The 27,590-nt window shown below is 41.7% G+C and overlaps 1 protein-coding gene across 1 annotated transcript in view; it reads left to right on the forward strand.

The window, feature by feature from the left end:
- The window catches only part of SMTNL2 (smoothelin like 2), a 157,247-nt gene extending 130,586 nt beyond the window's left edge, over window positions 1-26,661 (forward strand). The window contains exons 7-9 of the mRNA XM_073565712.1: window positions 1,278-1,395; window positions 7,828-7,979; window positions 24,819-26,661. Coding sequence (XP_073421813.1) covers window positions 1,278-1,395; window positions 7,828-7,979; window positions 24,819-24,945 — 397 coding nt within the window. The 3' untranslated portion in view covers window positions 24,946-26,661. The remainder of the gene's footprint in view (window positions 1-1,277; window positions 1,396-7,827; window positions 7,980-24,818) is intronic.
- The last annotated feature ends 929 nt before the right edge of the window (window positions 26,662-27,590 follow it).

The following is a 27,590-nucleotide window of genomic DNA, read 5'->3' on the forward strand; positions in this document are numbered from 1 at the left end:
CATTGCTTAGCTTGAGGGATAAAATAGATTTTCATTGTTATGTGTTATTTATGTAACAAGTACTTTCATATGTTAGTCTTACAACACATTAGATAAATGGATGTCTCTATAGATCTGTCTCTATAGATCTATTTCTTAATTAAAATTTCTGCCAAATTTTTCATTTAGTTCCTAAATTACTGGGAGACCTGGACCTTGTACGTTTTATATATTGCAATTGTATTTTATATTTCTGTACAATACTAGAATGGATATAGTCTTTGTTGCCTGCAGACTTAAGGCCCCGTTACATTTAGCGATGCACCAGCGATCCCGACCACGATACGACCCGGTCAGGATCACTAGTGCATCGCTAAATGGTCACTAGTGAGCTGCCAAACAGGCAGATCTCACTAGCGATGCAGCAGCGGCGAGGGTGACCGTCTTCCACCTGCGTCCATGGCTCGCTCGTTGGCGCCAGCAGGAAGCCGACGATGAGAAATGGACCAGGCTGATCTCGCGCGATCAGCGATATCCAGCGGGGGAGTCGGTCGGAGGTAAGTATCACATGTAGCGATATCGCTAGCAATATCGCTGCTGCGTCACAAAATCGGTGACGCTTTAGCGATATCGCTATGTGTAAAGGGCCCTATAATCATTGCCTGGCTAGGTCAGATGAGACTGTAGAAGGATCTTTGAGGGAGATGAACCTTTAATAACAACTGCCATCTCCTATCTCAGTAATGGGAGAGTCTGTCTTCTCTGACTACAGATTTAACCTCAAATTGTGAATTTTGATAATGACTGATCAATTCTGGCAGAGAAAGAAGCCGATTTCTCTGATAAGATACATTACAAAGTTACTTATTTTCACATGTACTATTGTTTTATGAAATGAAAATCAAAACGAAGGTTACTCTTTCACGATCAGGACAAGTGAGGGATATGTACTGCAAATGTTTTTATATTCAGCGTATAGCCTACACTGGATACATCTGTAGGAAACGTCCAGAAGTATTTGGTCTGCGAGTATATACTTCTATAACCCAGCTGTAGTAGTGTGGATACATTTTTTTTTTTTTTTTTTTTTACTCCATCAGACTTGATTTTTTTTCATTTAATAGGGTATTTAAGCTAGACAACCTGTATGGAAGTTGTTGAAATGGTAATTTGTTGGCTTTTTTCTTTCCTAAAACTTCTCACTATGAAATCGTTTAGAAAAACATATAAAAGCATAGCGCGCTCGTGCTGCATATTCAAGCCTCAGATTATTAATCTCCTTTTGTTGCTATTCATAGACACAAGGGGGAATCCAAGGTGAAGCTGAAAAGGTCTCAGAGTTTTGGAGTCGCCAGTGCCAGCAGCATTAAGCAGATCCTCCTGGAATGGTGCCGCTCTAAAACCATTGGCTACAAGGTGGGATGTCGACTCCTGCAGAATCCAGCTGCTTGTCTGTGTTTTATATACAGTTGTGAAATAAAAAAAAGCGAAGTATGACATAAAAATTAATACTTCTAATTTATTTTCTAGAAAACGTTTGGTTATAAATACAATAACCTCTAAAAAGTATAACCCATAAAAATATTTTATTATAATTTAAATATTTAAAATAATTTTTTTTACAGTGCATCAATACTACCGGGCATTATACAAAGTGAGGGGACCAACATCATACATAGTATTCAGTAGTGTTTTTAAGCATAATCTAGCAAGTCATAGCCAACAACTACATATCATAAAAATCTAAATATCACTTTTCCACATATAATAGGCATAAATAGTAAAAACAAGCAGGATGGCAACACTTACATATATAAAAATGATGAGACAGGTCCCCACCGCCCCAACGCACGTTTCGTATTAAAACTTCATCAGGAGGCGTGTATGTAAGTGTTGCCATCCTGCTTGCTTTTACTATTTATGCCTATTATATGTGGAAAAGTGACATTTAGATTTTTATGATATGTAGTTGTTGGCTATAACTTGCTAGATTAGGCTTAAAAACACTACTGAATACTATGTATGATGCTGGTCCCCTCACTTTGTAAAATGTCCAGTAGTATTGATGCACTGTAAAAAAAAAAATTCTTTTAAATATTTAAATTATAATAAAATATTTGTATGGGTTATACTTTTTTAGTGGTTATTGTATTTATAACCAAACATTGCTTTCTAAGTTCTTTTAAGTTAATACCCATTTTTATTTTTGGGGGGGCCTATTGTGTGTTTAATAGTTTATTTTCTAGTCTTCCATATAGTTTCGCCAAAATACTACTACTACTATGATGATTTGGCTACATGAACTATTTCATAGAGGTCCATGATTAACTCTGTAAAATCTACTATGATAGGACTTCTGAAGGGTTTTCATAACCATATACTTCTAGAATACATTGGTAAATATCGGGTAGATAAAGTGTTTAAAAAGGAACTGTACTTTCAACAAACTTTGCGTAAATCAATAGTACAGCTCAAGCTCCTTGTGCTCAGAGGAGACAGATTGCCGGTGTCCTGTGACGCCACCCATTATACTCTATGGAGAGGGAAGGAGGAGTAAGCAGCAGGGAAGGCGATAGAGGCAGACAGAAAAACACTGTACAGAGTTCTGAGACATATGTTGTCTCACATCAGAGCTTGATTCAGATTAAAACAGCTCAGCTCTGCTGTATAATGTCCTCCATGTTGATGCAGCTTGTCTCTGAGCTAAAAAGTTAATGAAGAGCAGGCATTCCCCTCTCTGTACTGTGCTGCCTGTGGGAGAAATCACTGCAGCTCGTATTCTTCCCCCTCTGTCCACAACCACCTAGCAGATCACAGATAGAGCATGCAAAAGGAAAACTGGTGAAAATGCAGGACACAAGACACATAATGGTAAAAAAAAAATTGTGTTCTTGCTCATGTAATAGCGCAACTTTTTTCTGAAAAGTTATTTGAAAGCACAGTTACACTTTTTAAAGAAATGGCCATTTATGAATTAAAGATTTTTTTTACCCTAGAACGCTGGAAGGGGTCATAATAACCTCTTACCTTTATTTTTTCTTCAATAATTTATTCAGTTTTTTACCATTTTCCTCCAAGTACTGTGACTTTATTTTTTGTTCTCTTTGCAGTATATATTACAACCTACAAAATATATATTTTCTTCATGACTTTTTGTGTAATATACCCAGAACAGTCAATTTGACCCCAGTGAAATTTCTCCTTTGAATGCTAATGTATGATGTTTCAGACAGCAGGGAATGTTGACACTTGTTTTAGCAGGTCCAAACTTGTCCTATTTAGCTCTCATAGTGTTCAGTTTTTCATTTAGACTTTGTAATCTGGCCTTGACGTCTTCAATCATGTCTGATCAACTTCATATCTCTAGGGAAACGATTTTGTCTTTCCTAGAAAATTTGAATGTTGAATCAGAAAGTGATGTATCTGATTCAGATGTTGATTTTTCTACCATAAACAAGTGAGGATGAAGGTCCAAATGAGGAGGAGTTGTCTGCAGAAATGAATGTGAATCCATATCTACCACAATCTTTGCCTTAACCATCTCGGCAGGCTCAGTCAAATGCCTCATCTTTGACAATGGTTGCAAAAGATGGCACTGAATGGGAAATCATAGATGCCAACTCATCATTATCTGGAGGAGATCTGAATGTCCTAAAAGAGCGAGGAGGTCTTACTACATACGCCTGTCATCAAGTGGATGATTCTGTAATTAATTCATTCTAACTAAACAACAAAAAATGGAGTATGTCACTTCAGGAGTTTGAGACAATGATCGGCATCATGTACACCCGAGGTACTTTTTGTGCAAAGAATACCTGTCTGGATGATCTTTGGTCACATTCTTGGGGAATAAAATTCATCAAGGTCATGATGCCGAGGGACTGATTTCGGGAGCTTCTAAGATTCCTCTATTTTAATGAGAAATCAACCTGTGTATCAACTGACATGTTCGCACTTGTCTCTGAAATTTGGGAAAAGTTTATGGAAAACTGCCTTTGTTGTAACCGCCCAGGAGAAAACATAACCATTGATAAACAATTACTTCCAAGCAAACTAAGATGCAAATTTATTCAGTTTATGGCAAACAAGCCAGACAAATATGGACTCAAATTCTGGATTGCTGCAGATGTAGAAACAAAGAATGTCTGCAACACCTTTCCATATCACGGAAAAAACTATGCCCGTCCGAACAAGCAGCCACTGGGGAGAGTACAGTGTTTTCCACCTCATGGATCCATTTCTAAACCAAGGAAGGAACGTGGCGACAGACAATTTCTTCATGTCTCTTCAACTTCAGCTCCAAGAGAATAAAACAAAATTGATGGGGACAATAAATAAGATTCACTGTAAAATTCCTCTTGAGCTGAAAAACGGCAATGCTGAAGTGTAGTCTACCACCATCCTCTGACCAATTGGAAATGCAGACTCCACCTTGACTGTGTACCAAGGGATGAAAAAGAAAAATGACATTCTTCTCAGTTCACTAACCTTCTATAACTCCACAATGTATAGAGTGGATGTGGTTGACCAAATGACGTGAAAATATACCACTCAGAATTCATGCAGGAGATGGCGGATGCATGTTTCTTCCAACATCTTGGATATGATGTCAATTAATGCCTAGGTCATCTAAAGAAGAATATTTAGAATTGAGTGTCCTCAGTGGTTGATACCTTTTAATGGCTAACTGAAAAGATGGTAGCAAATTTCAAGCTTTCGAGACTACTCAGGTCTCTTCATCAGGCTAGATGATAGGTCATCTATAATCAGGTATGGGACAAAAAGATGATATGAAAAGTTCGTTCTTCAACTGGCTAATGAACTGAAGAGAAGCAAAGCGCAAGAGGAAGGACCATGTCAAGTATACGAAGCTGCACTAGCAGGGCCATCTAGGAAACTGAAGAAGTGCCAAATAGGTCTCGTCTCTGCAAAGGCAATGAGGCAAGTGATTTCTGCAAGAAGTGACACAAAGCTGTTTGTGGAAAATGTACAAGAACAGTGAAACTTTTGTGTAAATAAAAAAAAGTCTTTAGTTGATTCAGTCTATTGAAAGATTATGTGAAATAAATAGGTTATTAAAATTCCCATTTGGAAGTTTTTAGTGTACAGTCATGGCCAAAAGTTTTGAGAATGACACAAATATTATATTTTCACATGATCTGCTGCCCTCTGGTTTTTATGTGTGTTTGCCAGATGTTTTTATCACATACAGAAATATAATTGCAACAATATTATGAGTAACAAAAGGTTATATTGACAGTTAGAATGAGTTAATGCAGCAAGTCAATATTTGCAGTGTTGACCCTTTTTCTTCAGGACCTCAGCAATTCTCCCTGGCATGCTCTCAATCAACTTCTGGATCAAATCCTGACTGATAGCAGTCCATTCTTGCAAAATCAATGCTTTTATTTTGTCTGAATTTGAAGGTTTTTGTTTGTCCACCCGTCTCTTGATGATTGACCACAAGTTCTCAATGGGATTAAGATCTGGGGAGTTTCCAGGCCATGGTCCCAAAATCTCTGTTTTGTTCCCTAAGCCATTTAGTTATCACCTTTGCTTTATGGCAAGGTGCTCCATCATGTTGAAAAAGGCATTGTTGATCGCCAAACTGCTTTTGGATGGTTGGGAGAAGTTGCTCTCGGAGGACATTCTGGTACCATTCTTTATTCATGGCTGTGTTTTTAGGCAAGACTGAGAGAGAGCCCATTCCCTTGGCTGAGAAGCAACCCCACACATGAATGGTTTCAGGATGCTTGACAGTTGGCATGAGACAAGACTGGTGGTAGCGCTCACCTCGTCTTCTCCGAATAAGCCGTTTTCCAGATGTCCCAAACAATCGAAAAGGGGATTCATCAGAGAAAATGACTTTACCCCAGTCCTCAGCAGTCCACTCCCTGTACCTCTTGCAGAATATCAGTCTGTCCATGATCTTTTTTCTGGAGAGAAGTGGCTTCTTTGCTGCCCTTCTTGAGACCAGGCCTTGCTCCAAGAGTCTCCGCCTCACAGTGCGTGCAGATGCACTCACACCTGCCTGCTGCCATTCCTGAGCAAGCTCTGCACTGCTGGTAGCCCGATCCCGCAGCTGAAACACTTTTAAGAGACGGTCCTGGCACTTGCTGGTCTTTCTTGGGTGCCCTGGAGCCTTTTTGGCAACAAGGGAACCTCTCTCCTTGAAGTTCTTGATGATGCGATAGATTGTTGACTGAGGTGCAATCTTTCTAGCTGCGATACTCTTCCCTGTTAGGCCATTTTTGTGCAGTGCAATGATGACTGCACGTGTTTCTTTCGAGATAACCATGGTTAACAGAAGAGAAACAATGATGCCAAGCACCAGCCTCCTTTTAAAGTGTCCAGTGGTGTCATTCTTACTTAATCATGACAGATTGATCTCCAGCCCTGTCCTCATCAACACCCACACCTGTGTTAATGGAGCAATCACTGAAACGATGTTAGCTGGTCCTTTTAAGGCAGGGCTGCAATGATGTTGAAATGTGTTTTGGGGGATAAAGTTCATTTTCTAGGCAAATATTGACTTTGCAAGTAATTGCTGTTAAGCTGATCACTCTTTATAACATTCTGGAGTATATGCAAATTGCCATTAGAAAAAATGAAGCAGTAGACTTTGTAAAAATTAATATTTGTGTCCTTCTCAAAACTTTTGGCCATGACTATATTTCTAATGAGAGTCAAAATGACCCTTTCCCGCTGTTCTAGGGTTGTCAAATTTTTAGTGGTTCTAGTGTTTAAAGCTTTTCTCTCCCTCCTGGGGTCCAGTGCATGCATGAGCAGTCTGGACTATTTGGAACACATATTGGGTACAAAGAGCTTGTTCGTAGTCTTTGTTATGAAGAGTAGTTCAGTAATCTGTGCTGAATTAGAAATATTCCCTGTCTCCCCTGCTCTTGTGAAATTGTCCTTGTCAAAATATGATCGTAAGATGTGGATTCTTCAGTGTTGAGTCCAATCCTTATTGTTGGTAGATTGCCAAGTTATACTGTTACGTATTCTGTGCTACTATTCTAAGTTTTTTTCGTTTGTTTGTTTTCCTGTTCTGTAACTTTATTTTAAAAATTCAATAAGAATGAAGTTATATCTAAAATAAAATTGCTGTCAAAAGATGAGATTTCCCTTCGTTATACTTCTATGTCTATTCAGAATGGATACACATATGTTTGTATTCTTATTATTTTTCCCCTTCCCCATATTGTAAAAATCCCCTTAATAAATACTTAGAGAAAAGATGAGATGCAAAAACACTGGTACATGTAAGCATTATTCTGCGCGTTACAAGCAGTGACTAGATAGAATTCCATCCTTGGTCATTTATTATCTGATTGAACAGGACCAACACAGCTTTCTGGGGACAGAATAATTGTTAATGAGGTCGTTTTGTCCCCGTTCAGTACGGGTATTGTCAGCAGCACATCACCATTTACATGAGCCCATGTGCTGCCAACAATGGTAATGTAATGGCCCACATCCAATGGGCTGACCAATAAGCATTTTGCTAGTATATTGACTCTTGGGTGACATGTTTACTCGGGCCAGTGATTGCGGACTTATGAAACTTCTCTTACCAATAGCAGTTTTGGGAACATCTTAGTTGGGACATTAGTGCTTTGACCTCCATGGAAGTTTTTTTTTTTTTCCCCTTTAAATCAATATCACTGACATAATGCACAGAGAATACACTCTCCTCAAGCCCAGTGCTCTTTACTCACAATTTATACAATATAATGAAGTGCGCGCCAGAATAATTATATGTGAAAAGCGCATCTCAATTCAGTTTTCTATCACAATCTTTTTATTGCAATTATGTGTGGAGTGATCGTTTGTTTTGTCTTTTAGAACATTGATCTGCAGAACTTTTCATCCAGCTGGAGTGATGGGATGGCGTTCTGTGCTCTGGTCCACTCTTTCTTCCCAGAATATTTTGACTACGATGCTCTGGTGCCTTCAAATCATAAGCACAACTTTGAACAAGCATTTTCTACAGCTGAGTGAGTACTACTCCTCCAGTGGATCTGAATAATCTTCACACCCCTTTTAAAATTCCAGGTTTTTATCATGTAAAATAAAAAAAATCCTACCAAGAATAGCCATTTCAGATCTTTTTCTTTTTTAAGGTCACTTATAATTATGTAATTCAATTGAAAAACAGACTAAAATCTTTTTGGGTATTAGAATAGACCACTAAAATGATTTCTTTGCATAACTATGAGCGAACAATTGTTGGGTAACTCACCAAACCCTGACTAATGCACTGGCAGGATACAGCAAAGCCCCAATGATAAAGGCTGGGGCAGCACAAGTGCATTCCACTGATGAAGACAGCCAGTTAACCCATCAAGGTCTGGCTGCCTAGTGGGAAATGCACACTAATAAGGCTTGCATAAGACATAAGTCACACTGATAAGTGTGATGCATAGTGTCTGAGCAGCCTATCAATGACGCCAAAATAGGCGGGCCGCTCAGCACTGTATACATGCGTCACACCAAAAAACCAAGCCAACATAAAGGGCTAAGCTGTATCCTGTAAAAATGATAAAAAGTGAAAAAAGATAAATGATAAAAAAATGGGGTATTGGTTACTATTTTGGCCAAAGCAGATAAGCTCACAACCCACCGTCATCAGTGGAATGCACCTGTGCTGCCCCAGCCTTTATCATTGGGGCTTTGCTGTATCCTGCCAGTGCATTAGTCAGGGTTTGGTGAGTTACCCAACAATTGTTCGCTTTTTGTAAATTTTTGGCAAATTTATTTTTCCTTGTGTTCGCCATTTGCATAACTATGCACATCCGCAAGCTAGTACTTTGCTGTCATAAATTCAAAGGGTACCTCAACATTCATTCTGTTTGGGTAGGAGTCTATCAGTATGGCTCATCTAGAATTGGCAATTTTTGCCTAATCTTCCGACAGATTGCGCGGGCCTCTCCTGGGTACACCGCCCTTTTCAGGTCAACTCAATGATTTTTAATATTTATTCAGGTCTGTTCTCTGTTTGGCCTATTCCAAAACTTTGATCTTCCTCTAATAAAGCCATTCTTTTGTTGAATTAGAGGTATGCTTAGGGTAGTTAGCATGCTGAAAGGTGAAATTAGTCTTCAGCTTCTTAGCAGAGACCTAAAGGTTATGATACAAAATTGATATTTGAGACTGTGCAGAATTCCCTCCACCTTGACTAAAGCCCCAGTTTCATATGCTGAAAAACAGGCCAAAGCATAATGCTGTCTCCACATTGCTTCACTGTGTGTATGGTGTTCTTTTAGTGATGCGAAGTGTTGACTTTGTGCCAAACCTATGTTTTGGAATTCTAGCTAAAAAGGTCAACCTTGATCTCCGCAGACTATACCATGTTTTCCCACATGCTTTTGGCAGATGTGATGTAGGCTTTGACAAAGCATAGCCAGTCTTGGGTGTTTTTCTTTGTACGAAAATACTTCCATCTTGCTTCCTAAGCCTACAGACCAGACATATGAAGAATATGGGAGATTCTTGTCACATGCAGTATACAATCAGTACTTGTCATAAATTCCTGCAGCTCCTTTAATGTTGCTGCAAGCCTCTTGGCAGCCTCCTGGATCAATTTTCTTGTCTTGTCAACAATTTTTGAGGAATGATCAGTTCAATATAATGTCAATATTGTGTAAAATGTAAGACACTTCTTGATGAGTCTGTGTTTCATGGTATATTTAATGCCTTGGAGTTTATTTTTCTACCTTTTCTCCTGATTGATCACTTTCAACAATAAGATGCCTTTGCAGTCTTGTAACCTGTTTTCGGACCATGGCTGTTTGCTGTAAAATGTAACTAAGAAAATGTCAGGAAACTCCTTATTAGAACAGCTAAACCTTTCAGGGGGTTAATCAGTCACTGTGAATAAGAGGGTTTTCACACTTTATGCAGCCATATTTTAGTTTGGTTTTTATTTTCCTATCAAAATGATTTGTTTCTCAATGGATTTGTACAGATTATGGGTGACAGTGAAGGTGAAAGTTCTGAAATTATTTTTTCTTGGTATGATTTTTTTTTTTCACATGACAAAGGCATTTTTATGTAACTTTCATTCAGTCTCGGCAGTGGAGAATGGGATGGAATTTCTTGCACATTAGGCTATAATTTAGTATCTGCACATAGATAGCAGTGTATATTCCTCTCGTAGGTAGGTGGTTGATTTTAGATTGTGTTTTGAGTATCACAAGTTACCGTTTTTATGCAGAAAATCAAGATATTGTTGCAGCCTTTTCCAAGCAAAAGTAAAAAGTTGGGGACGCTACGGGATAATATTTTGTGTAAGCCTGACTGATATGCTCTCCCACCTCCGTTCACAAAGGACAGAACAGAATTAGACCCAGTGACTTTGCTGAATATCTTTGTGGCCTTTGTGTTTCCTTGTATAAATGGAATATCATTCTTATGGCGGGAAACATTGTGAATGTGACGTGAGTATGGATTAATAACAAGGAACGGTTCCCGCGGCACACTTTTGAGACCGAGCGCTATAGTCACAAAACCAAAGAATCCATTTGGTGTAGAAATTGATACTCACAAGGATTCATAGTAAAATTGAAAAATTATTTTTATTCCGTCAGCCACGCACAAAAAAACAAGCCGCATTTTGATCTTTGTATTTGTAAGTCAAAATGTTGCTAGATTGCATGGAGGCATGAAAAAGCTTTCTTTTCAGTTTTGACATCAAATCTGGTGATTGCTGTCACTTTTTTTTCTCTGAGCATAAGCTTGAGATCAATCAGATGAGCTGCATCGAGAGGCCCCGCGGTGTGTCCTTTCCATTGCGCTGGTCAGCGGGAATCTAGTCTGTCACACAACAAAATCATTGTTTGTTAAGCCAATCTAACGTTTGCTTTTCATTAACAAGATTTTATGATTTTCTATGCGTAATGGTCTTTTATATGGGAAACGCAATCATGTGCAGAAAAATACATCTCCCCGCTGCTTAGTCACAGCAGTTATTTAAAACCGTTTCCCCGGATTGTGCAAAACCTTTATTATACGGAATTCTTCCTGGTTTAGTAAGTTTATTTTAAAAGATTGAAGGCAGGAGATCTTATTTGTGAGAAGGTGTGATTGAGCACATTTGTCTTTACAAATACCCTATAAATGTAGAAATATTAAAGTCCTAGTTCCACCTGGACAGCATCTTTTTATAGTATAAAACCATGCTGATCATTGCAGATCGCCGGAGGTTCAGCTTTTCCAAACTTCAGCTATGTCCAGCCGCTCATATTCTCTCCTGGATCGCCGGAGGTTCAGCTTTTCCAAACTTCAGCTATGTCCAGCCGCTCATATTCTCTCCTGGATTGCCGGAGGTTCAGCTTTTCCCAACTTCAGCTATGTCCAGCCGCTCATATTCTCTCCTGGATTGCCGGAGGTTCAGCTTTTCCCAACTTCAGCTATGTCCAGCCGCTCATATTCTCTCCTGGATCGCCGGAGGTTCAGCTTTTCCCAACTTCAGCTATGTCCAGCCGCTCATATTCTCTCCTGAACATGGTGGAGGGATTTTCCTTTATAACGCTAGTCAAACATGGAGTAAATGTTCATAGAATCATAGAATGGTAGCGTTGGAAAGGACCTCCTGGGTCATCTGGTCCAACCCCCTGCTCAATGCCGGATTCACTAAACTATCCCAGACAGATGTCTGTCCAGCCTCTGTTAAATGTTATGTATCTAGCTTGTGGTAAGTACCAGCAGGCCATCTTGATGACACGTGGTCACCACTCAATCACTAGGAATTATGAAAACCATGGTCAGAAGACGAGGAGTGGCTTCTCCCACCCTGGTGATCACTGTAGTGGCAGCAGTTGGGCCTCCGCGATCTAACATTTAGCACCTATTTTGTAGGTAGATGAGAAACATAGTGAATAGGTCATCGGGTAAAGATGCTAAGAGAAACTTGACCTGCTCATTCTTGCCTTTGTTGTGGGTCATGGCTGCCACATGTCACCCAGTTTTTGCAAGAAAATTGTTCAAACGTATCAGTCTGGCGTTTTTAGGTTCAACATTCTGTTTCTTGAACTATTTTCTAGTAGTCGGAGAGTTTCTTATATGGGGAGGAAAAGGAGCTTTGTATCAGAGAAGAAATGAATCTAAAGATTAAGCGAATCTACAAGTTTCAGCCTAATTGGATAAATATACAATGGTCCATACTCCTTCTAAAGCTGGTTTAGGCACAAATTGCTTAATTGCTTAGTGAAGTCATTCTACACCCTTCAGCTACATTCTTGTTACTTTGCCTCTACCCTCACAAAGGCTGTATCCATGGAAGGATACCGAATATCCTCATCTGCAAGAATAGCTTGTTTTCTGACACCATTTCCTGCTGTGATTGTGAAGGCGGCCATGTATCCGTGCAGCGTTAGAGTAGACAAAAAGTATGTCTCACGCAGGACAAAGTCAATCTAAAGGAAAGTGTATTTAATATTATGTAATCCTTATTCATTATAAGAAAAGGGAAATCCGTGTCGTCGTGTTACAGAAACAAAAAGTCAGGTTAAACAAATCATGATTCAGTCAGTTTGCAATAGAAAACACATGACTGGATGGAAAGAAATTCCTTTGAACATGGTGGATAGAATAGTTTTGAACCTGATCTGAACGATTCCTTGCACATCATTTTGTCATGCTTCCGAATACCTCGGGTATCCTTTTACCATGTAGCTGTCATGGATCCCCCCTGCCTTGCCTTTGAAGCTAGCTTCACTTATTACAATAAAAGGTGCTGCGACCTGAAGAATCTTCTGTGACGTCAATCAGACTCGACGTCTGTCACATGTAGTGAAGCTGAAAGCCAGAAAATCGCTGATGAAATCCTGATGGTAAAAAACTGGCGCAATGACCAAACTGACGAAAATAGGATACAAGACACTGATGAAATTAGTGCCGTTTTTTCCAACCAGAAAAATCACTGACTTCTGAATAAAGCCTTGAAATGTAAAATCCTCTGGAAATTCTTCAGATCATGTTTTTGCACATTGCAATTGAAGTTCATTTTCCTAGAAATGGGCTCTTTAAATAAACTGTAATATTTTAGGTAATAGTGAATCCTGGTGGAAAGCTGGGTATTCTCCCTGAAGTGGGCAGCTCAACATGCAGGTCCGGTCCTGCTGTTACCTCTACACATTCTAAAACACTTTCATGCATACAACAATCGGGAGGGAATATGTCAGCAAGTTTGTGCCATGTGATCTGAGAGCAGCATGATGTAGGCACTGAGACCCTAATTCCAGTGATGTCCACTACTCGGCTGTGTGATGTTTCAATAAAATCTGTGTTTTATCAGAAGGAGATTATGACTAGAGGACTAGATATCTCGTGCCATGTAGTCCACCCGCTCCGTATAACCTCACCCCCAGCACTGATTGACATATTTCTGCTTATGCACAATGCATTCAAAGCATGCTGCATCTGCAGCGGAGAAAACAGGGATTTTATAAAAATGACAGCAAGAAGCCCAGTAAGTGACACATCACTGGAAACATTCTCCGTCTCTATACAATGCTGCTCTCGGATTACATAGCAAAAACCTGGGGACAGATTCCCTTTTTAACAAAATGCACCACTGTATGACCAATAAATATGCAACATTTATAGTCCTCTCAGTTTAATCGTTGGTATTTTGCACATGAAATTCATTGACGTTTGTGCCGTTCACATGCAAAGCTTTAACAATACAACATAAATCTGTCGTCACGTAGGCCATTGGAAGAGTTTAAGTGATGGGCACTAGAGCTTCTGTCAGTCCGAGTGTATCTATATAGGCTGTCCTTGTATAAATGTTAACTTTGTTTGTACTCGGCAGATCCTTATAGATTCATAAGAAAATATAAGCCCTGTCCTCAACTCCATCCAGCAGCTTTGTTTGTGCGAACCAGGCCCTCTCCTCCATCATCAGTGTCTGACCTCACAAATGTTCTTGCGGATGAATGGGCAACATATGTCATAGAGACCCCAAAATCTTGTAGAAAAAAAGCTTCCCAGAAAAATGGAAGCTGATCTAGCTGCAAAAGGAGAGCCAACTCCATAATCATGCCTATGGATTTAGAATGGGATGTGATAAAAGCTCCTGTACATGTCATGTCCCAATACGTTTGTCCCCACTGTATGGATGGTACGTAGGTGGATGGATGGTCGGTAGGTAAATGGTCACATACACTATTGCATTATATTTGGTTCACTTTAGGTGAAATTCAGTGAAATGGTTTTCATTTTAAGGGAATATTCACACAACGGGTTTTTGCCATAAAAAAAAAAAAAATTTTTACTGTCCCAGCAAAGTGCATGTGATTTCTATCCTCTCATGCACACGCTGCTGTTCTGTTCCTTGCAGATTTGGAGCCGTTTCAGATGTGCAGCATGTGTCCAGTCTTTTTCAGCCAATCTATGGAATGGAAAAATAATTATGAATGAAAAGTGTGTGTGTTATGCAGTGTTGTCCTGCCAATAGGTGCGTTTTCAGTGTGGAAAAGTCTGCAGCAAATGCTTAACGTGTGCACATATCCGGAGAGTACACATCGGGAGGGTGTTTTTGTGGCTAGATGGGTAGGGTCGATAGCTGTTGACCTGGAGGTTTTCTGACGTTGTACGGTATAGTTTCCCATATTCTGCTCTGTTATGCAGTAGAGGTCATGTATATCTGTGCTTAGAGGGAATGCTGCTCTTTCTATCCTGTTACTACTTGTTATATATAGAATATGAGAAATGCTGGCGTTCTTGCCTATGCACAGTAACCTGAGGCTGAACACTTTGCTGAAGGGCCCAGGGGTCTGCACATACTTCACACTTAGGGGGGCATCGGAGTCGGTCCCATATCGGTGTGAACCTTGGCTGGCACATGTAATCACTTTTGCTCTGAGTACACATGCCCCCGGGCTCCGTTCTTGTGTTAGTGTCAGAAATGTTTTCAGAATGACTTCATCCTATCTGAGCCCCCTCTGCTCTTCCCCAAGGAGGTGCCGATCATGCGTGTGCTATGTGCGCCTCTCTCTGTGGCCATTCTGAAAGCTTTCTTTTCGGCAAGCACCGCTACATTACAGTGGGATATAAACGTCCTCATGTGTGTGGCTGACACCATGAGTAGGTTGTACGAGGAGCGATCTGTTGTCGGGTTTCTATTCCTAATGTCATCTAAAGGCAGAGTATTGTTCTTTCGGCAGCAGCTCCTATGTGTGATGTATCGTATACTACTACCGTTCCTAGGCATCAAATGGCTCAACATGGTGCAGGGATACAATCTATTCCGAGATCTTGTCGGGATCAGCCAGTTATACATTAACCTGCTGGTTACAAAATGTGATCCTCTTTGGGAATGAAAACATAATTATTAACTACCTATAACTTGGTGAAAGACTGATGACAATCACGGTTCTGTTACAGTAAATGTGTTTTGTGGTGTTTTTTGCTTAGTAATGGCCATATGCTGAATCTGTTATGTAGATACGGACCACCTGCCAGGAGACCGTTCTTGTGAATTGCAGGTTTGCTGATCTGTGTGACGTTATGGATACTTCCATATTTTGATCTCAGTGTAGTAGTAGCAGCAGTATTTCTTAGAGATATTGTTGAGTAGTAGTCACCTAGGGCAATAGGCAGCATGGTGGCTCAGTGGTTAGCGCTGTTGTCTTGCAGAGCTGGGGTCTTGGGTTCAAGGGCAACATCTGCAAGGAGATTGTATGGTCTCCCGGTGTTTCCATGGGTTTCCCCTGGGTTCTTCAGTTTCCTCCCACACTCCAAAGACATACTGATGTGTTGATTGTGAGCCTCAATGGGGACAGGGATGCTATGGGATTAATGGTGCTATATAAATTAATACATTGGTTCAAAACTTATGCAAATGTTGCAACAATTAGTTTTACTGCAGCTCCGCTAACTTTTTGTCAAATTGGCAAATATTAGCGGGAGGGGCCATACGGAACACCGCCTCGACACATTCATTATTTGTCACAAATGTGATGTAAATTATTGTATAAATGTACTCATTCACCCCCATCCCAGCCTAGAGAGCACATTTCTGACACTGGTGAACACGCATTGGAAGATGAACCAAATTCTTAGAGGCACATTCACCTTAATAGACTTGATGGAGAGTCTGTTGGAGATAAATATGCACCAAGACTGGCCGGGCTTGGTGACCCGTAAGTTTACTGCCATGTAGTGCCTCAGTGCAGCACCATCTCATGACTGTATTTTCCCTTAGGCTGGGATCACACATGCGAGAAACTCTGACGAGTCTCACGTGTTAATACCCGGCACTCGGGAGCAGAGCGTGTGGCTGCATGTATTGCTATGCGGCAGCACTCTCCGATCCGTGTGCCGGCGGTTGTGCCGGGTATTAACTCGTGAGACTCATTCGAGTTTCTCGCATGTGTGATCCCGGCCTTAGAAGTAATGTATTCAATGAGAATTGCTTCCATATAATTGCAAAACTTAGTATGCCTCTGTATCCATGCTGAGACATATGGATGTATTGTATGGCCCCACATTGAGCTTTATGCACCCGTATCATAAAGTCTGCATGTGATTGATAACCTACACATAAAGTTTAGGCCCCAATTCAACAAGCCTGCAGGATAATAGTCACTTAACAGGCATACAAACAAGCAGACACAAATCTGCACTGAATGAACCTGACCTATGTTGATTCCTATCGCTTTTAGACTTTGCAGATACAAAGGACGATGCCCTTATATTAGTGCCGAATACAGTGATTCAGAATTGCTTTCTGCCATGCTTGATCATAACTAAGACTGAGTACTTTCATAAATCCTGCAGTGTACAAGGTCCACTTAAGAGAATATCTTCATAAAGATGTTGACAAGCATAGTTTGGTGTCATTCGATGCGATAAAGGTAATCTGTCAGCAGGTTTTTGCTATGCAATCTGAGAATTGCACAAGATAGGGGCTGAGACAGATTTCAGGGATGTGACACTTATGCGGCTGGATGCTGTTGTTGCCACGGAAAGGTTTTATCACCAAAAATACCGTATTTTTTGGACTATAAGATGCATCACACCATAAGAGACAAGCAAAATTTCCAGAAGGAAAATAGAGAAAAAGTTATTGTCAAATGGGGGTCCGTCTTACAGTCCGAATTACTGGGGGAAGGGGAGGGATCGGCAACACTGGTGGAGCGGGGTCACAAGAGGTGTTTAGTGGTCCAATGACTCCCAACCCTGGCTTGTGTGGCAGGTTCAGCGGTGCTTGGTGGTGCGGGGGGCTCCGCCGACATTTTGTGAAAGCACATCTATTGCTGCAATGTGGTGGCCTCTGGGAAAATGGCCGCTTGAGGCGGCGCATTGGCAGGTTAAGATCTCTGCACCTGAGATGGGATATCGGCCTGGAATGGGAGTCAGATCTTCGCCCTACAGCGTCGGACCACCGACCACCCCCTCTTCCCAGCCCAAGACCAGCAAAATTGCCCCAACTCCTGCCGCCGCGACACTCTTGGTAAGTACATTCGGACTATAAGACGCACCCCCCTTTTTCACCAACATTTTTTTGGGAAAAAGTGCATCTTATAGTGCGCAAAATACATTCATCACTGCCTGGACTGATGCTTGACTGAGCCCTGGTCCAACCCCACCACCTCCTCTGATAAGTAGCTCACTGTCAGTAAACCATGTACACAGAAAGCTGGCAGGAGCAGATTTCTGAGCTCTGCTACATCCAAAAACACTGAGTCACAACTGCTGCACCCAGTAAACTAATACACTGCTCAAAAAAATAAAGGGAACACTTAAACAACAGAATATAACTCCAAGTAAATCACACTTCTGTGAAATCAAACTGTCAACTTAGGAAGCAACACTGATTGACAATCAATTTCACATGCTGTTGTGCAAATGGAATAGACAACAGATGGAAATTATTGGCAATTATCAAGATACCGTCATTACAGGAGTGGTTCTGCAGGTGGGGACCACAGCCCACATCTCAGTACCAATGCTTTCTGGCTGATGTTTTGGTCACTTTTGAATGTTGGTTGTGCTTTCACTCTCGTGGTAGCATGAGACGGACTCTACAACCCACACAAGTGGCTCAGGTAGTGCAGCTCATCCAGGATGGCACATCAATGCGAGCCGTGGCAAGAAGTTTGTTGTGTCTGTCAGCTTAGTGTCCAGAGGCTGGAGGCTCTACCAGGAGACAGGCCAGTACACCAGGAGACGTGGAGGGGGCCGTAGGAGGGCAACAACCCAGCAGCTGGACCGCTAGCTCAGTCTTTGTGCAAGGAGGAACAGGAGGAGCACTGCCAGAGCCCTGCAAAATGACCTCCAGCATGCCACAAATGTGCATGTGTCTGCCCAAATGGTTAGAACCCGACTCCATGACGATGGTCTGAGTGCCTGACGTCCACAGATGGGGGTTGTGCTCATAGCCCAACACCGTGCAGTACGATTGGCATTTGCCAGAGAACACAGTGTTTGGCAGATTTGACATTGACGCCCTGTGCTCTTTACAGATGAGAGCAGGTTCACACTGAGCACTTGTGATAGACATGAGAGAGTCTGGAGACACCGCAGAGAATGTTCTGCTGCCTGCAACATCCTCCAGCATGACTGGTTTGGCAGTGGGTCAGTAATGGTGTGAGGAGGCATTTCTTTGAAGGGCACCACAGTCCTCCATGTGCTAGCCAGGGGTACCCTAGCTGCATTAGGTACCAGGATGAGATCCTCAGACCCATTTTGAAACCATAGGCAGGTGCACTGGTCTCTGGGTTCCTTCTGATGCATGACAATGCTAAACCTCCTGTGGCTGAAGTGTGTCAGCAATTCCTGCATGATGAAGGCATTGATGCTATGGACTTGCCTGACCTTTCTTTCCTCAGACCTGAATCCAATCGAGCACATCTGGGACATCATGACTTGTTCCATCCACCAACGCCACTGTGCACCACAGACTGTCCAGGAGTTGTCTGTTGCTTAAAGGGAATCTGTCACCCCATTTTTCGAGTATTCGCAGCCGGCACTGCCATCAGGGGCTTATTTACAGTATTCTGTAATGCTGTAGATAAGCCCCCAATGTAATCTGAAAGGTAAGAAAAATGAGTTACATTATACTCACCGGGCGGCGGTTCCGATCTTGGTCCGATGGGTGTTGCGGTCTGTCGCCTCCCATCTTCTAACGGTGACGTCCTCTTCTTTGCTGCCTGTCGTGGCTCCTGCACAGGTGCACTGCTCTGCCCTGTTTAGGGCAGAGCAGAATATTGCAGTGCGCAGGCGCTGGACCTCTCCCGGCGCCTGCGCACTGCAGGATTCTGCTCTGCCCTCAACAGGGCAGAGAAGTGCACCTGTGCAGGAGCCACGACAGGCAGCAAAGAAGAGGACGTCACCGTTAGAAGATGGGAGGCGCCGGACCGGACCGCGACACCCCTCGGACTAAAACCGGACCGCTCATGGGTGAGTATAATCAAACTCATTTTTCTTATCTTTCAGGTTATATCGGGGGCTTATCTACAGCATTACAGAATGCTGTAGATAAGCCGCTGATGGCAGTGCCGGCTGCTGATACTCGAAAAATTGGGTGACAGATTCCTTTTAAATCCAGGTCTGGGAGGAAATCCCTCAGGAGAACATCTCTCATCAGGACCATGCCCAGGCATTGAAAGGAGGTCGTACAGGCATGTGGAGGCAACACACACTACTGAGCATTATTTCCTTGTCTTGAGGCATTTCCACTGAAGTTGGATCAGCCTGTAATTTCATTTTCCACTTTGATTTTGAGTATCATTCCAAATCCAGACTTCCATGGAATATTGATTTTGATTTACATTGATCATTTTTATGTTTTTTCATTCTTAATGCATTCCACTATGTAATGAATAAAGCTTTATAACTGGAATATTTCATTCAATGACATCTAGTTTGTGGTATTTTAGTGTTCCTTTATTTTTTTGAGCAGTGTACATAGTTGGAATCGTGATGTTCTTCTATACATTATGCTGCTTCCAGATGGGGTGGCAAAAACCTGGTGGCAGATTCCCTTCAACAGAGATTGCATGGTAGAAGTCCTCTCTCTCTCCTATGTATAGCTCCTCACCATTGATCCAACAATTACTGTTCTCTGCAGTGCTTGTTACCTGAAGGGTGCAGGATTGATGTGCTAAATAGTAGGATTGACATGGTAATTCTTCACAATTCATGTTACTAGGTGTCTGCTGTGTAATGAAGTGGTGGTGTCAATGTGCCTCCAGCAAATACCTCTTCATTCTGTGTAACTCTATTATACATTTCAATGACAAGAAAGCTTGTGTTCCTAAAGCTTAGAGTGGAGAGTGGCCCACAGATTCTTTCTCTGAAGACTCAATGCTTTAACCAAAGCTTTCAGCCAGGGGAAAGGGTTGGCCGCCGCATAGGGCAGTAAAGTGGTACCACCCTGGCACTCGGTATTAAACATGCAGCCCATAGACTGTTGGAGCGCCCCGCGGGGCCTGGGAGTACTCGGTACCGGGCCCGTCGACTTCAATGGGGGACGGTGTCACGGCGGCGGCGACCCGGTCCATGGCCCAGAGGCGTCCAGTAAATGGAATAGGGGAAAGTTGTGTGGTATTTATGTGGTAAAAATAAAGATAATGTTTATAGATGGTGAAATACGTGACGCCACCTGTGGTATTCTAGTCAGAGGTGACCAGCGCTGCGGTGTTGCTTCTCTGGGATGGATCTTGGGCGCAGCTATGATGTTGTAGCCCTCCACAGGTAGAGCAATAGTCCCAGGGCAAAGATGTTAAATAGTAAAAATGGCTATAAACGTTGGGGTGCAGATAAATGAGAGACACGGAGAGGTGCAGTTTCTTTACCTTTTACTGGTAATAGGTTGCAGTCCGGAGTACCACATACAGGTGATTGGAATGAGTCCGGCTCGCCTGGAGGCATTTAGGGGATCCACCTTGCCAGGTGGGGATTTAGGACCTTCCTTTTTGCGCTTTGTGTGTGGGTCTCCGCTGTATATAACTATGCTGCAAACCTCTATTCGTGATGGTTTCACTAACCTGTACGGCTGTCAGCGTGAGCCTGTTCCATGGGTACTGTTCTCTTCACCGTCGGCCCCGGGCTCCTTATCCGCTGCCATGCCCTCAGGTGATTAATATGCACAGGAATTTACAATCCCCTGTACTTTCAGATTCGGCTATCAGGGCGTACAGCTCCTGTCAGCCTAGGACTCTGATGTCCCTTTTCTCTTTATTAGCGCTTCACTCAGAGGTCTGCTATATGCAGTATTTTTTAGCTTCCCTAGAGTCTCTGTCTCTGCTCTTGTCCTTTCCCTCTTCACAGATCAGCTGCCTGTCTTTATCTGACAGGATCTTCCAGAACGATCTCTTTACCTCACGTCCTCACGTTTAAACTGTCCTTTCTCCTCACAGCTGTTTCGTTTCCATGACAACTCCCTCAGCTAATTTCTAGCTGACTCACCAACCCCCTCTGCTGGCCAGAATTTATAAGGCATCTCCCTTTTCTGACCTGCATCTGGAAATTGTGATTAAATCTATGCTGCCTGGCATGGGGGTTCCTTTCTACCTCCAAGCATGACTTTACCCATTAGAGGGAGGTAATGTCACTGTGACAACCGGACTCTGGGTTGTCACATTATGGGGCACCACACTTGAGACAGCACGGCAGGAGATTTCAACCTGACTCACAGCTGACCATTGGGGCAGCCTAGCAATCTCTGAGCATTGGGATAGCCTAGCCATCTCTGGCCATTTGGGGTAGGCTTCTAACAAAAACGCAGGGTCCAAAGTTAAAAACCCATTTAACAAATGGTTTAGGGTTTTTTTTGTCACATCAAATAGGATTGCATCTTATTTTAAGGCGGGATTGACTTGCCTGTTCTAATCTAAAATGACAAAAATCTCAGTTTTTGCAGACTTGAGCCCTGTCAGCACTGGCTAAATCCAAGCACATGAAGAGCAGGTGGCTGCAATTGGCATTGTTCTCAACGCTTCATCAAACCTCATCATCATCCCCTCCATGTAATCAGAGATTTGGGAGCCCTTGGTGTCATAAATCCAGCAGTTATGAATCCTAATCTGCAGCTTGGGTCAGAAATGAACTGAGCTTTATATGAGCCATGTGGCACAGGATAAAACAATCTACACCAGTACCCAGTATTCTGCTAATGAAGAGTCGCATTTCGAAGAGACCATTATGTTTATTCACATTGTTGGGGGGGGGGGGGGGGGGAGAGAAATGCTGAGATCTCATTAACTAAGTTAAGAAGTCTGTTGGACTAAATTGCTGTCCCTAAGCTGATATAAAAGAGACGGCTGACATATTGGTTTGATGTAATTAATACAGTTTAGAAGGAGGAGTGGTAAACCTGTCACTTCATGTATTTCTAAAAGTAGAAGGTTTATATGAACATTATAATGAACTGTTAATTTTCAATCTAGAACCAAAACAAGAAGCAACTGTACATTGGGCAGTCAATCATAATTGGTATGGTTGGTGGAAGGTGTATTCACACTTATCTGAAAAACTACATGCTGTTTCTTCACTATGATTTTAACCACACCTGAACCACTGTTGGCTTCAGTTTTGCGATGTGGTAGTTTTTCATGTTCTTCATGGTTTTTCAAAACTTTTATATGCTAAATGGCAGTAAAAAGTGCACAGCCAATTACCACATTGCAGCTCACAGTGGTAAAACCTTGTTGTGTTTTTTTTTTTTTTTTTGTGTCGTGCACCTTAACCACTCCATGTGAGCCCTCTAGGCATGAGCGAATCTGCTGAAATTAGGATTTGGCAGTTGTCTTGAATTTGGCCAGAAATTTCCATTAAATGCAAAGCAATTTTATTATTCCATTCTGTGGGCCTCACCTGTCCAACCATGCAGCATCTTCCCGATCTCCGGTGAGGTCTATACTGAGCAGTCTTCAACGTCTCCCGACACCTGCCGGCACGTCTCTTGTCAGCTTAGGAGATGCTGAAGATTGTCCAGTAAAGCCTGGACTCAGTTAGTTGCAAAAAAATTGAGGCAAATTTGATTTGCACATCTGTAGAATACAGCCTGACATCCCTTTCACACATTGGTATTTTGTGGAGTATTTTATTTATTTTTAAAGAACCATTAAATTTGTGGTTCCTTACATGTGAGGGGTTTCATACATCTCACGTACATGAAGGAAATTTTCAGACCGGTACAGAGGGGTAGAGGACCCTACCCTCTCGTGCTTACTGGGTAATGGGGAAGGATAGTTTTATTTGAACAACTGTACCTACCATGGTTGAAGGTGCAAGTAGAGAGGCAGAACCATGCATCTACCACAGCTCACACACATGTAACAGCACTAATAGTGGCTTTTTGTGTAATAATTTTGAAGGAACTTTGCAGTGTACTTTACGCAGAAATGTTATTTCCGAGACGGTCATGTTTTTTCTTGGTGACCTGTATTGATGAGCACATGTATGTCTTAATTATATTAAAGCAAGTACGGAAGTGATATATATTACTTATAAGACTGATCCCCTTTAATAAGGAGCATCCATATACACTCACTGGCCACTTTATTAGGTACACCTGTCCAACTGTGTGTTAAGACTTAATTTCTAATCCGCCAATCACATGGCGGCAACTCAGTGCATTTAGGCATGTAGACATGGTCAAGACAATCTCCTGCAGTTCAAACCGAGCATCAGTATGGGGAAGAAAGGTGATTTGAGTGCCTTTGAACGTGGCATGATTGTTGGTGCCAGAAGGGCTGGTCTGAGTATTTCAGAAACTGCTGATCTACTGGGATTTTCACGCACAACCATCTCTAGGGTTTACAGAGAATGGTCCGAAAAAGAAAAAAAATCCAGTGAGCGGCAGTTCTGTGGCCGGAAATGCCTTGTTGATGCCAGAGGTCAGAGGAGAATGGGCATACTGGTTCGAGCTGATAGAAAGGCAACAGTGACTCAAATTGCCACCCGTTACAACCAAGGTAGGCAGAAGAGCATCTCTGAACGCACAGTGCGTCGAACTTTGAGGCAGATGGGCTACAGCAGCAGAAGACCACACTGGGTACCACTCCTCTCAGCTAAGAACAGGAAACTGAGGCTACAATTTGCACAAGCTCATCGAAATTGGACAGTAGAAGATTGGAAAAACGTTGCCTGGTCTGATGAGTCTCGATTTCTGCTGCGACATTCGGATGGTAGGGTCAGAATTTGGCGTAAACAACATGAAAGCATGGATCCATCCAGCCTTGTATCAACGGTTCAGGCTGGTGGTGGTGGTGTCATGGTGTGGGGAATTTTTTCTTGGCACTCTTTGGGCCCCTTGGTACCAATTGAGCATCGTTGCAACGCCACAGCCTACCTGAGTATTGTTGCTGACCATGTCCATCCCTTTATGACCACAATGTACCCAACATCTGATGGCTACTTTCAGCAGGATAATGCGCCATGTCATAAAGCTCGAATCATCTCAGATTGGTTTCTTGAACATGACAATGAGTTCACTGTACTCAAATGGCCTCCTCAGTCACCAGATCTCAATCCAATAGAGCATCTTTGGGATGTGGTGGAACGGGAGATTCGCATCAGGGATGTGCAGCCGACAAATCTGCGCCAACTGTGTGATGCCATCATGTCAATATGGTCCAAAATCTCTGAGGAATGCTTCCAGCACCTTGTTGAATCTCTGCCACGAAGAATTGAGGCAGTTCTGAAGGCAAAAGGGGGTCCAACCCGTTACTAGCATGGTGTACCTAATAAAGTGGCCAGTGAGTGTACACTGCTTTTTTCCCAGTCTGGTAGGCTAGGATAGGTTGATGTTCCCAGTGTTTTATCCACGGTTCCCATACATCACTGGTCAAGTTAATGATTTTTCTTTCTTCTTATTTCAGAAAACTGGCTCATTGTGACAGACTTATTGAAGTAGACGACATGCTGATGATGGGCAGGAAGCCGGACCCAATGTGTGTATTCACCTACGTGCAGTCTCTCTACAACCACCTACGACGTTTTGAGTGATTCTCCATCCAGCGTGGATTGTTCTGGTCGTGTTTTCCATTCATTAAACAGTGACTGCTTCATGTTTCCTCCATTCAGCCTCATCTTATCACAGCAGCCACTTAACAACATGTCTTGACACCATGGTCTCCTTTCTGAGAGGCAGATAAGACAGGAATGTCCGCAAGGTGCTCAGGCCACTCTTTCTTTTTCTTTTTTTTTTTTTTTTTAAACCATGGACAGTTAATGTTTGACAAAAATGGAGGGGTGTGTTGGGTTTGTCACCTCTGCATGTGTTGTGATTAGGTTTGCAGTCTTTCTGAATGACACCCTGGTGGCTCATTGTCTAGCCATCTGAAACCAACCAAGCCTGTGCTGCAAGGAAATGAAAAGTCTAGAGAGAAGTGAGCCAATGCTGTGATGATCAGTCTGGTGCTAATGGACTGGGACACACTTCATTCTTGTGAAAGTGATTGCACTGCAGCTTTGTTCTTTTTCATTTTAGGGTTCTTTTCTTTAATAAGAGGTCTTAGGTCTGTTTTTATTTTACGCCACCACACGGAGCATAAACTGTAGAAGCGTCTTCCAAGCCAAATGACAAATACCTAATGTTCCTATAAAATATCCCAATCCGTGCAAAAGGAGCTGGGCTAAAAGTGATGTTGAGCAAAAGCCAAATAATAGAGTGGAAATTCTCTATTTTCCAATGTGTCCTCTTGTCATTGGATGCCCTTATTGGAGAGCAGACTTGCAGGGTTTCCATGTGCCCTCAATAATCACATGAAAAGACCTCTGATGAAAGGGCTGTGTATACTGGTTTTTATACAGAATCAAGTTTTTACTCCCATGATATTGGGTAGCTAATTAAGAATGCAGCAAATTTTATGCCACTTGACTTCATCTAGTTAAAGCTTTGTCAAGTTTTTATTGTCCTCACAAACATAAATATATTCTTGTTTGAAAGTGATATAGCCGACGTGTTATAGTCAGTTGCCATGAGTATGCATATTCTGCGTTATATATTTAATTTTTACATTTTTATTTTAAAACTAAACATCCATTTTTTTTTAAATCTATTTTATTCTAAAATCACAATTCTGGATCATTTTTTCATAGATCTCGGTATTATGATATTTCTCTGTATATTTTTCCCAAGAAGGCATTAACCTGGTCAATAGAATGTGTCTTTACACAGTCTAACATTGTCTCCAATTATTGGCGTGTGGATTGACACAGGTAATGTCTTTTGGCATGTATAAATACATTTCCAAGAGGGGACAGCACAACAAAAGTCGTGTTTTTTTGTTTTGGTTTGTTTTGTTTTTTTTTTTAAAGATACCTCTGCAGAGAAATATTTTAATGCAATATGTCAGGAGAGCTGACTTGTTCCCTTTGAGTGCTGATCATTGATGTTTTTACTGTAGTTGAATTAATCGTTTGCACCCTTATAGTAGATGCCACGACATGATTAGATCTTTTTTTTTTTTTTTCTATTTATGCACAGATGTAAATTGATGAAATATGGTCACAGTCACTCTACCACTTTTTAATCATTTCTTCTACACCTCCTCTTAGTAGTGCTCTTGTGTATGCACTGACTTTTTATGCAATGTAGATTTTATTGTGTTGGTAAATGTGTGCATTAAGCATTATGTTGTATAAGTTTATATGTCAGGATTGGAGCAAAGGAGATTGGAGACTGCTTATCGACTGATATTAAACTACACTAATTTCTTACACTGTTAACATAATCATTTTCAGCTTTGGAGACTATATTTAATTTACATCTTACTTTACAATGTCACATCACTGAAAACAAAGAGCAAAAAGCACAAATATCCTGAAATAAAAAGTAAAAAATAAACTGCAAATAATGCATAAAGGTAATAATAATAATAATAAGGGTATTTAGTAAGCATAATTTTGATCAAAATAATGTGCAAGCCATCCCGCCACGTCACGGCAACCTTTGTGGGACAGTACCTACTCTAGTATTTAAAACCTTTTCACTTGCCAAGTGACGTGAATGTGAACAAGGATCGAGGGACTGACCCACTAGTAAAAGCATAGGTCAGTTTTTTAATGTCACATCACTGTATGAGCACTACGTGTGAACACCTTAAAGGGTATATCCAGGACTTAACAAAAAACAAAATTTTGTATCTAACCACTAACAGGCAGGTAAAAGATATGGAGAAAAATGAGTTTACCATATACAATGAAAAAATAAGTATTTATTAATACAAAAATTCATCTATTACATAAGTAGTAAAATGTACAATAAAATATTTTTTATATGTCAGTTAATATGTATGGGTATACGTGATCCACAAGATGAATGGCCACAGACTACAAGCAGAGCACAATAGCAGAACAGAGCAAAGAGTACCCAAGTCAGAACAATGGTGACAAAAAGAGTTAATCAACAAACAGCTGATCTATTCAATGTACCGTGGCTCACCTAGCCATCCATATGATGAGCTGCATAATATCCTTAGGTAGAAGACACCCCCATGGTATTGGGTCGCCCTCCCAGGGCTGTGGGGTACTCGGTACCGGGCCGGTCTCTCAGAAGGGAATGTTACAGCAGCGGTAACCCGGTCCGTGGCCCTGGGCGCCCAAGTAATAGGGAGATTGGTGAAATGTAGTTAATTGAATGAATAGTT

This window comes from Dendrobates tinctorius, unplaced genomic scaffold (genome assembly GCF_039654945.1).
Source record: "Dendrobates tinctorius isolate UK_male_01 unplaced genomic scaffold, ASM3965494v1 ptg000016l, whole genome shotgun sequence".
Lineage (NCBI taxonomy): Eukaryota > Metazoa > Chordata > Amphibia > Anura > Dendrobatidae > Dendrobates > Dendrobates tinctorius.